At 41.5% G+C, this 11,693-nt stretch overlaps 1 protein-coding gene across 2 annotated transcripts in view; it reads right to left on the bottom strand.

Annotated features, from left to right (window-relative positions):
- Nucleotides 1-6,708: 6,708 nt before the first annotated feature.
- Nucleotides 6,709-11,693, bottom strand: part of ramp1 (receptor activity modifying protein 1) — a 46,789-nt gene continuing 41,804 nt past the window's right edge. For both annotated transcript variants that reach the window (XM_062960876.1, XM_003215159.3), the window contains one exon: nt 6,709-8,141. In XM_062960876.1, coding sequence (XP_062816946.1) covers nt 7,886-8,141 — 256 coding nt within the window. In that variant the 3' untranslated portion in view covers nt 6,709-7,885. The remainder of the gene's footprint in view (nt 8,142-11,693) is intronic.

The raw sequence follows: 11,693 nt of genomic DNA, 5'->3' as shown, positions 1-11,693 counted from the left end.
CTATCAGGATTTCAATGGAAAGTGTGGGCCTGCTAATGGCCAATGAGAGAGTCAAGTTAATTAGGACTGTTGTTGTTGTGTGCCTTCAAGTCATTTCAGACTTTGGCCGAGCCTAAGTCTAAAATTAATTATTTATTTACTGCATTTATTTACTACATTTATATCCCGCCCTTCTCACCCCAAAGGGGACTCAGAGCAGCTGTATGTACATACAATATATTATTAGCATAGCACAATATTAGCATTATTATTATTATATGGTATTATTATTATTAGTATTATATTGTATAACATAATATTATTATATGTATATACAATATATTATATTATTAAAACTGATATAAAAATATTATATTATAAAACTGAGGGTGGGGGCCAGGTAAATGACCTTGGAGGGCCGCATCCGGCCCCCGGGCCTTAGTTTGGGGACCCCTGGTTTAAACAGTGTGGTAGAACAAAGCACTATTAAAATACATATAACAAATATACATAGGTAGCTAAAAATGTAGCAATATAATGCAGATTACAATTCACAAATTAAAATTATTATTAATATTATTGACACAACGACGTTGTATGACACAGCAAACAAGATAGATATGCTGGATTTCGTTTCACAAAATCACAAGTCGAACACTTCCCAAGTGTCTAGGACTGTGTGATGTATTTTCGGATGATGCGTGCAGATCCCAGTAAGGTGGCCTTTTGCAGTTGGCAGATCGTAATTTTGTCAATGTCTATTGTTTCCAAATGCCGGCTGAGATCTTTTGGCACGGCACCCAGTGTGCCCATCACCACTGGGACCACCTGCACTGGTTTCTGCCAGAGTCTTTGAAGTTCAATCTTGAGGTCCTGATAGCGGCTGAGTTTTTCCTGTTGTTTTTCTTCAATGCGACTGTCACCTGGGATGGCAACATCAATGATCCAAACTTTGTTCTTTTCCACAACTGTGATGTCTGGTGTGTTGTGTTCCAGAACTTTGTCAGTCTGGATTCGGAAGTCCCACAGTATCTTTGCGTGTTCATTTTCCACAACCTTTGCAGGTTTGTGATCCCACCAGTTCTTAACTGCAGGGAGGTGATACTTGAGGCATAGGTTCCAATGAATCATTTGGGCCACATAGTTGTGCCTCTGTTTGTAGTCTGTCTGTGCAATTTTCTTACAGCAGCTGAGGATATGATCAATGGTTTCATCGGTTTCCTTGCACAGTCTGCACTTTGGGTCATCAGCTGATTTTTCGATCTTGGCCTTGATTGCATTTGTTCTGATGGCTTGCTCCTGGGCTGCAAGGATCAGGCCTTCTGTCTCCTTCTTCAGGGTCCCATTTGTGAGCCAGAGCCAGGTCTTCTCTTTATCAGCTTTTCCTTCAATTTTGTCAAGGAACTTTCCATGCAGTGTTTTGTTGTGCCAGCTGTCATAATATTATTATTATGTTTATTTATACCCCACTTTTTCTTTCCACAAGGAGACTCAAAACAGCTTATATTAAAAGCATTTCAACACCATTTAAAATCTACAAATATACAAACATGTAAACAGAATTAAATATCAATGGTATTAAAATTAAGTTAAAATCCATAAAAACATATTCAAATCTAAAAACCACAGCACCCTAACCCTAACCCTAACCTTTAATGTTAAAAACCTTCTGCTTTCAAAGCCTGCCTGAATACAAAGGTTTTAGCCTGTCACCGGAAGGACAGCAGGGAGGAGGCCATTCTGGCTTCTCTGGGAAGAAGGGAGTTTCAGAGTCAAGGGGCAGCCACCGAGAAGGAAGGCCCGCTCTCGCATTCCCACCAAACAGGCTTGAGATGGAGATGTGACCGAGCGAAGGGCCTCTCCTGAAGATCTCAGGGCCTGGCCAGGTTCGTACAAGGGATAGCCTGGAACTGGGCTGTCTAGAGCTTTAAAGGTCATAACCAGCACTCTGAATTATGCCTGGAAACAGACTGGCAGCCAGTGGAGCTGCTGCAACAGGGGGGTTGTCTGCTCTCTGTAGACAGCCCCAGTGAGCAACCTGGATGGAGCTCTTTGGACCAGCTGAAGTTTCCAAGCACTCTTTAGAGGCAGCCCAACATAGAGCATGTTACAGTAATCCAGACAAGCTGTAACTAAAGTGTGTACCACCGTGGCCAGATCTGTCTTCACAAGGAATGTGTGCAGTTAATATAATAAATAAATAATATATAATAAGTTTCCTGGGGCGGACTATCTTAATCAGTCCCCCATCCCTGCGGAGTTTTGAAGTCCCAGTGAGTCTAAACCTGACCAGGTAGTGATTGGTCTATGACAATGGAACTTCACACCACTATCACCATCCCCACAACCCATCCTGCACAGAAAACAAGGTCCAAAGTGTGGCCAGCAGGGTGAGTAGGACCAGACACCACTTGGGACAGACCCATGGTTGTCATGGAGGCCATAAAGCCACCCTCGACTGGGGAATCTCAGCATGGATGTTGAAGTCTCCAGGCACTATTACCTGCCGAGACTCCAATTCCAACTCCACTCCCCGCTCTCCCAGCCTTGCCTGTTGCCGTACAGAAAAATTTGGCGGGCAGAGCTGAAAGATATTAGCTCCTCTCAGTTTCATCCAGCCAGGTCTCTGTGATACACACCCAATCAGCATGCTCATCCAGAATCAAGTCCTCTAAGTGACAGTAGCCAGTTGGGTTCTAGCTGGTTGTAGTAATGCCCCCCCCCCCCCCCCCGAGGACCTACGTGTGCGGAGCGGATTGTGTAGGAGAAGGCAATCCTGTAGGTAACCTGGACCCAAACTAACACTTTGTACTTTGCTCAGAAACTAATTGGCAACCAGCAGAATAACATGCTCACTCCTGGATGTTCCTGTAACTAGCATGACTGCCATGTTTTGAACTAATTGGAGTTTCCAAACTTGGTCCAGAGGTAGCCCAATGTAAAGCACATTGCAGAAGTCCAGTCTTGAGGTTACCAGCATGTGCACTACCATCTTCAGGTTCTCCGATTCTTGGAGGGGGCACAGCTGGTGTATCAGCTGAAAGTGATAGTAAGGGTTCCCGACGGTTGCATCTACCTGGGCTGACATTTGAAGAGACGGATCCAGGATTCCCAAGTTGCAAACAGTCTTTCAGGGGTGCCTCAGATTCACATATTCCCCTGGCGTTCAAGAAGGATACCATGGTTGATTGTATCAAAATCCTGCTTTGAAGCCAATTTGAAATGGGAGTGTGTGTCATCCAAGATTGCCTGGAGTTGGACAGCAACTGCCTTCTCAATCACCTTGCCCCCAAAAGGAAGGTTAGACACTGGTCTGTAGTTATTAAGGTCCAAGGGATGAAGGGTGGGCTTTTTCAGCAGTGATCTAACTACTACTTCTTTTAAACAGAATGGAAAATTTCCTTCCCTGAGAGATACACTGATAATTTCTTGTATTTGAAACCTAACTGCATCTCCTTCCTAGATGACCAGCCAAGAGGGGTAGGTTATCCTCCTTAATTGGCCCAGATGTTTATCCACATCAACAGTGTTCACCAGTTGAAACTGATCCGGTGTAATTCCACTTAGGTACGACGGAAAGGGCCAACAGAACGTACTCCTGACTGAATAACTCCTGTGGAACAGGTGCAAATTCAACCTTTTGTCTGGTGCAGGACATGCCGCTAAGCTCTTGTCACTGATATCTAACCATGGATCTGGAAATTACCTTCTGAGCATGCATCAAAATCATATTTTAACTTCTGATATTGCACAGAAAGCTGAGTTCTCTGTGTAGTGGGAGAACTTTCCCTCCCAAGATATGATGCTAAGCTACTTGGAATTTTAACCATAACCGTAGATTCTCCCTAAGGTCAGCATATGTGTATGTGCGTCTATAACTTAATATAACAAATCGCTAGAAAGACTAACATAGAATCTGATCATTTCCCCATGTAAATATGCTGGGATTCCAAGACTTAAAAATGCTTAAGTGGAATGCTGATGCTAACTATGCTGGTGTACACTTCACTGTCATTCATGAGTCAGAAACCCAGTCAACCAGAAATTGATAAAAATATTGGGGTGCATGCAGCAGTTAGATTTAGAATCAAGCATGCCAATGGCTTGGATAAAGAAATTAAGTTTTGTAAGGATGTTATGAGTTAATGGGAATTATTGATATGATTTTATTTATTTGTTTGTTAAGGGAAAAGGGAGTTATATATTAGCAAGGAAAAGCCTAACATGGAAACTAGCTGGAAGCAGCGTTTGGTAGGTTGCCATGGTAACACAGCTTCCCTTGGGAGAAAAGGGGCGTGGCTAAGATGACAGTTGGAGCATATTCCCTTTTAAAAGTTCAGTTGCTGTTAGGGTTTAAAAAAGGACGGTGGCTGTTAGGTTTTGGAAAGATTAGGAGCTGTGGAAATCAGCTAAGGACGGTAGCTTATGGTCACTCAGGAGAAAGGCTGGTGATATAAGTTGACCGGGTGTTTTATTTACTGTTCGAAGAGAAGTTATTTAAGATATATCAATTCAAGAAAGACTACATTGTAACTTAAGATCCTGAAACGTTTATGTATTGGAACCATACGCTTATGTACAAATAAAGATTGAATTTTGTTATTGTTCACAAAGATCAATCTCCTTGCCTCTCTGTAAGCCTGTTACCTCACGTTGGTGGCAGTTACCGTACCTATCTATATAAGTTACTGTCATGGAGCCAATTCCCAGAGCTGAGTCTGCAAGCTCTGGAATCGGAGCCATAACAACAAGCACTTCCCGATAGCTCATGCAGACACCTGGCACCGGAGCATGGGAACTTTTGGAGTGAGAATCAAAACAGCTTTAATGAATAGTTGGTGTTGTAGTGGTAGTAATGTGATATGTGGGGTGGGGTTTGGTGATGATATTTACATGTGGTGTGACGTTGTAGCAAAGGTGATAAAAATGATTGTGTGTAAACATTATGTCATTCTCGACTTTTCCCAAGTCGTGTGTTCTTCAATAAAGATTGGTTTTGATAACAGCTACCTTTGGTCTGTGTTCATGCTGGTCGTTTGAAGTAAGCGTGACAAGTTACCATACTTTTCTATATAAGTCACCATCTTTACTCATTTAAACCCAATCAGTTCCGTTATCCTTCCTTATCCACTAAATCCTCCCTGTCATACATTCACACATCCTCCATCCCTCCCTCTCACATGCGAGCACATCTCCTCAATTGGAGGCAGCAGTGGGATTTAGAAAAAGGATTTCCCCCTGCCTGAGTTGAGTACCACAATTTGGGCTCTCTTCAAGTTTTATTACAGAAACTCTATTCTATGACAGAAAAGTTACTCAGGGTAAGGATTTAACCTATCTACATCTTGGAAAGTCATGACAGGAACATGTGGGAAGAAGAGGTTGAGAACCATCCCTACAAGTATCAGTTTATAACACATAGGCAGATGTAGAAAAAGGACACTTCAGATCACTCAAACAATCAGCTCACTCACTATTCCTACTGTCCACTAAAAGGCCTTTTTCATTCTTCAGTGCTAAGGATTGTTGCATTTTCCAAGAAAAAGGGAGCTCAAAAAGGTAGAGTAGTTGATAAATAGCAGAGACCCCTAAGTCTAAAGCGGTGCTTCTCAACCTGTGGGTCCTCAGGTGTTTTGGCTACAACTCCCAGAAATCCCAGAAAGTTTACCAGTTGTTAGGATTTCTGGGAGTTGAAGGCCAAAACATCTGGTGACCCACGGGTTGAGAACCACTAGTCTAAAGAGAGAAACCACATCTACTTCATTCTTCCACAACATTTCCCACCTTCAGTAAATAATAACATCTGGGAGGCCCATGGGAAGATCTCCATCCCCCTGGCTACCAGCTGCATCCATAACATTCCGACTGCTCTTAAACATCCATGAATGAAGGAGCACTCATATATCGAGGGCACGGGCTGTTCCTTATCCCTGGGAATCCAAGAACAGACAGAAGGTGTTGTCTGTTCACCACAGCCTTTGTTCAGTGATAGAGGAGACATTGTTGCACATACAAGTGCCTCCACCTCTTTTGCTCTGCAGCCAGGGAAAACAGTGAAATAAATTTTAAGCATGATATGCACACTACCCACACCCAGAGATGCTGAAAGAACATTGAAAGAAGTCATTCTCCACAACCACAACAATTTTGGACGATACCTCTTACTTCTTGGTTCACACATTTCTCTCCCCCATGACAGTGCATAGCCTGTGAAGTCAGACATTAGTTTGCACATTACATTTCCCTTTGAGAGCATATGATCTGTGATTGCTTGAGTGAAGAGAGGAAATTATATAATGAAACTTTTTTTAAAAGGTGTAATATTCAAAGCAGCTTTACTTTTCCAGCATCTTCTATGTCTGGTTGCATTTTAATAGTTTTAAAAAAATAGTATCTGTTGCTACAGCAACAGCAAGTCTTTCTCAAATACAAAGCCAGAATCCAGCTATTTAAAGGAACAATAAAATTGTAATTTGACATTTGATTTTATTATGTATCCTAAACAAGCGTGCTTATACATGCACACAGAAAGGGATATGGAAGAGATTTTCTGCTGTGTATGAACATCACTTCACAGCTGATAGCTACAATCCACGACTACTTTGTTAAAAAGCCTTTTGGTATGGAATTCATAATACTTTACCAGCCACCTGCCATTTGCTGTTACAACTAATGCTAGATCACATAGGCATTTCATTGATCATAACTGAAATTCAGAAACAGCCAATCCCAATTTCTCAAGTAATGTTTTAATTTAAAATAAGTTTATAGAATAGTATCTCACAAAAATACATTGTGTGGTTAATATCCAACAAAATACATACACAGCAGTATATTAGTTCTGTCTCCCATGCGCTGCTCCCTTGTCAGTCAGTCAATGCCTGCACAGCTAGCTCTGTGTGATTTGCACATGAATCTATTACAAATAAGTCAATTATAACACACCGTGAACATACCCTAATTAGTACCTTACTTCTTTCCTCCCTTCTGCACACATATAGAGTTTGAAAAATTAGTTTTTCGTTCACCTTATGTACCTTGTGTTTGCTTAGGCAAAAATCTGGAAATTATTGCTCTGCTAACCTGTTAGTATGGATATTCCCCCTTCTTTCCTTCACAAAATAATACTAAAATGGAAACTGCAACTTGCATTCACTTTTGTTAAAATAAATTATTTATTGAGCAATTATGCTGCCCCGGTCACTCCTCAGTGTCGCAAAATTGTTTTAGGGCAAGACACACTTCTAAACAGTGCAGAGCTCTTTAGTTCCAACTAAAGTATATATATTAAATCAACAGAAATTTGGCAAATCACACTACTTCTGCAGTGTAACTGATTCAACGGACTTACTCTAGTTGGGTCTTGCAAATAAGTTTAGGCTTATATGTAAATCCAGCTAAGTTTTTTGTTTATTTATAAATTACCCAACTTAAGGAACAGCCTACTATCACAAAGGAAGTGTGTATAGCCCAGTACAGACAAAAGGACAGCAGAACAACATTAAGGGCCAATCAGAGGTAACCAAAAGGGGAAAGCAATTTGAAAGAGAAGTATTTGTCCAGCATGACTAAAAGATGGGTGCACAAGAGGGCTTCAGGTATATAGGAGTGCGGTTTAGTCCATGGTGCATTTCTTAGCTTCCACAATACAGTTATTATCCAGAGAATATTGATGTCTATCCCCTTTATCAAGATGTAATCGACTGCTGGACAGCATATAGAAAGACTGCCTTTACTGCTGTTTACATTTCCGCAGGAAGAGTAACAAAACTGTTCCTCACTACAGATCATCTAGAGTTCAATTCCAACTCCCCAGGGTTTCATGAATCTGAAGGCTGGAGACTTTGGGGTACTTCTTTACAAACAGATGCAGATCTTGCCATGGAAAACCAAACGTGGAAGACATTTAGACAATGCCTTCGCTGCGTTTGCTCCGCCATACAACCAGTGCCGTCATAAGCAGAGTGACAAAAATGGGCACCACAATAAAGGGGCACAAAATGGAGTTCGGTGGATCCCTCAAAGACCTTCCTGAGACAGCGCAGTTTTTGAAGTAGTGCTTGTGAATTGCCACAAAGAACTCATCCACCAGGTGGTTTGGCCAGTAACAGTCCAGTTTTGCAGCTACCAGGAAAGTACAGTTGGTAAGTTCCCCATACCAGCTGAAAAAGAGAAAAAGGAGACTTGTTAAAAGAACATCTGTTGCTGCAGCCATTAAGGGGTATTTCACACATTATACAGAAGCAACGTTCGAATGGTCACTGATGGAGAACGCAACAGAGTTTGACAGTGTCATAGATTACCCTGAGACCACCCACATTACACGTGACATCTGACATTTAAAGTATTGTGGGCATGCAAAATAACATGTGAAATGGTCTGAAGAGTAATTCAGCTAGGAAATCCAAATATCTATATATATAAAATGATGAAGTTGTTTGCGCAGTGACTATAACAACAAAACTAAACATCCCAGAAATACGAAATTTGGCAACATAATGCAAAAGGCTTGCCTCCAGGTTACAACAACACAACCACACCACAAAACCACAATCCAGACCCACAAAAATCACAACAACGCATCATGCGATAACAACACAACTAAACGCCCCAGAAATACAAAACTTGGCAACACAATGCAAAAGCCTTGCCTCCCAGTTGTAACAACACAACCACACCACAAAACTACACAGGACCCACAAAACTCACAACAACGCATCGTGACTATAACAACACAACTAAACGCCCCAGAAATACGAAACTTGGCACACAACTAAACGCCCCAGAAATACGAAACTTGGCACACAACTAAACGCCCCAGAAATATAAAACTTGACAACACAATGCAAAAGCCTTGCCTCCCGGTTGTAACAACACAACCACACCACAAAACCACAATCCAGACCCACAAAACTCACAACAATGCATCATGACTATAACAACACAACTTAAACTCCCCAGAAATACGAAACTTGGCACACAACTAAACGCCCCAGAAATACAAAACTTGACAACACAACATAAAAGCCTTTTCTCCCAGTTGTAACAACACAACTACACCACAAAACCACAATCCGGACCCACAAAACTCACAACAACGCATCATGAATATAACACAACTAAACACCCCAGAAATACAAAATTTGACAACACAACGCAAAAGCCTTGCCTCCCAGTTGTAACAACACAACCACACCACAAAACCATACTGGACCCACAGAACTCACAACAATGCATCAGGACTATAACAACACAACTAAACACCCCAGAAATACGAAACTTGCCAACACAACACAAAAGCATTCCCTCCCGATTGTAACAACACAACCACACCACAAAACCACAATCCGGATCCACAAAACTCACAACAGTGCATCGTGACTATAACAATACAACTAAACGCCCCAGAAATACAAAACTTGCCACACAACTAAACGCCCCAGAAATACAAAACTTGGCAACACAACACAAAAGCCTTGCCTCTCAGTTGTAACAACACAACCACACCACAAAACCACAATCCGGACCCACAAAACTCACAACAACGCATTGTGACTAACAAATACAAAATTTGACAACACAACTCATCCACCTCCCCAATCCCTACATTCACACTTGGCCTCCAAAAAAACAATTACAATAATAACAATGACAACAACAACAATAAGAATCAACACCATCACAGGCAAGAAACAGCCAGGCACTGAGGCTGAGAGGCCAGTCAGTGCTACACTGGGTCTCCAAAAAACAATACAGTAGCATCTAACTTATCCAACCTTCATAATCACTACAACAACAACAATAATAAACACCTACACAGGCAAAAAAAAAATTATTGTACCACAATAAAAATGTAAACCGCACTCAGCAGAATCAGACATTACAATTAACAACAAACCAAAGACAACAGGGATCTCAAGCAATTATCAATCAACACAAAAATTGAAGAAGGTAACAGACTTCAAATACTACTACTAATGTGAGTATAAAGAAGGTGGAGGTCACAGCATCAATACAAGCTAATGTAGACTGACCAACACCACCAGACTAAGCCACAGCAACGCGTGGCCGGGCACAGCTAGTGACTAATATTTTAAAGGGGAGAAATATTACACAAAATCCCAAGCCTTCAGATTGAGGGAACCCTGGAGAGTTGGAATATTTAAGGTTAGGAGCAACTCCCTTTTCATCCTTAGTGAGTTTTTACAAAGGGGGAGGGGGAAAAAGAGGAAAACTGTGAAGTTGGCACTAGCACCATGCTGGGTTTTGGCACCAGACAATCAGTGTCTCATGTTTCTAGGCACATATAAGGATGTGCATGCTGTAGATATGGGAAGGTGATGTCTGTTCTCTGCTCCCACTAGATCTAAAAAAAAGGAAGAAACAGATTTGAGTTTTGTTGGTTCAGCCATGTAGCTTAGATCATAGAATCACAGAATTATAGAGTTGGATGAGAGAGACCACACAGACCATCCAGTCCTACCTCAAAGCACCGCTGACAGATGGCCATCCAGCCATGCAGCCAGTCCTTTGGTGAGACTACATGAAAGCAAAGTTTTTATTGTCTGGAGGCTTCCTATTCCATGTACTTAGCTGTTTCAAGAGGGACACAGTTTTTAAATTAGGCCCAATAAATTATGAAGTGCAGAAATTCTGTGGTTCAAAATGTGCTGGTTCATGTTACCACTAAATCCCAGTCATGTGTGCAATGGCATTGCTATTTGTATATATAAACAATATAAGGTTTCCTTCTCAGGGCCAGTTCTTCCTTGCAAGGAAGATAGAAGTGGGTTGTTGTGAGTTTATCGGGCTGTATGGCCATGTTCCAGAAGCATTCTCTCCTGACATTTTGCCCACATCTATGGCAGGCATCCTCAGAGATTGTGATGTCTGTTGGAAATTAGGCAAGTGGGGTTTATATATCTATGGAATATCCAATGTGGGAGAAAGAACTCTGGTCTATTTGATGGAAATGTGAATGTTGCAATCGATCAGCTCGATAAGCATTAAATAGCCTTGCAGCTTCAAAGTCTGGCTGCTTCCTACCTGGGGGAATCCTTTATCGGGAGGTGTTAGCTGGTCCTGATTATTTCTTGTTTGGAATTTCCTTGTCTTCTGAGTATTGTTCTTTATTTACTATCTTGATTTTAGAGTTTTTAGTACTGGTAGCCAGATTTTGTTCATTTTCATGGTTTCTTCCTTTCTGTTGAAATTGTCAATTCTTGTGGATTTCAGTGGCTTCCCTGTGTAGTCATAGTGGTTGTTAGAGTGGTCCAGCATTTCTGTGTTCTCAAATAATATGCTGTGTCCTGGTTGGTTCATCAAGTGTTCTGTGATGGCTGATACAAGTGCTTATGTCCCCTTTTCACATACGTTCCAATCCTACTTATACAAGGGTATTGACACTAAGCAAACAATGGGCACATGAGAAGGGAGGGAGGAAGGCGCTAGTTAGGTAGCAGATAAAACAGCCCGGGGGAGCTAGAAAAAGAAAGATTCATCTACACTTCTAGCGTTATGATTCACTCAAGTCAACCTGCTCCTTCTGCTTTATAAAGGCATGCACTTCTGTCCTCATAGGCAATACTGGCTGACCCAGGAAGCCAGATCTTTCTTAAAGGGGTCGGGGACCTCTGCAATTACTTTCTAAAAGCAAGTGAAAGGTCTAGCTCATTCTGCTTTTCAAACTGTTCATTACAGCCTCAAATATGACC

The sequence above is a fragment of the Anolis carolinensis genome, chromosome 1 (assembly GCF_035594765.1).
Source record: "Anolis carolinensis isolate JA03-04 chromosome 1, rAnoCar3.1.pri, whole genome shotgun sequence".
In the NCBI taxonomy this organism is placed as follows: Eukaryota; Metazoa; Chordata; class Lepidosauria; order Squamata; family Dactyloidae; genus Anolis; species Anolis carolinensis.
The sequence above is the reverse complement of the archived record's forward strand: the minus strand, read 5'-3'. Positions and strand labels throughout refer to the sequence as shown.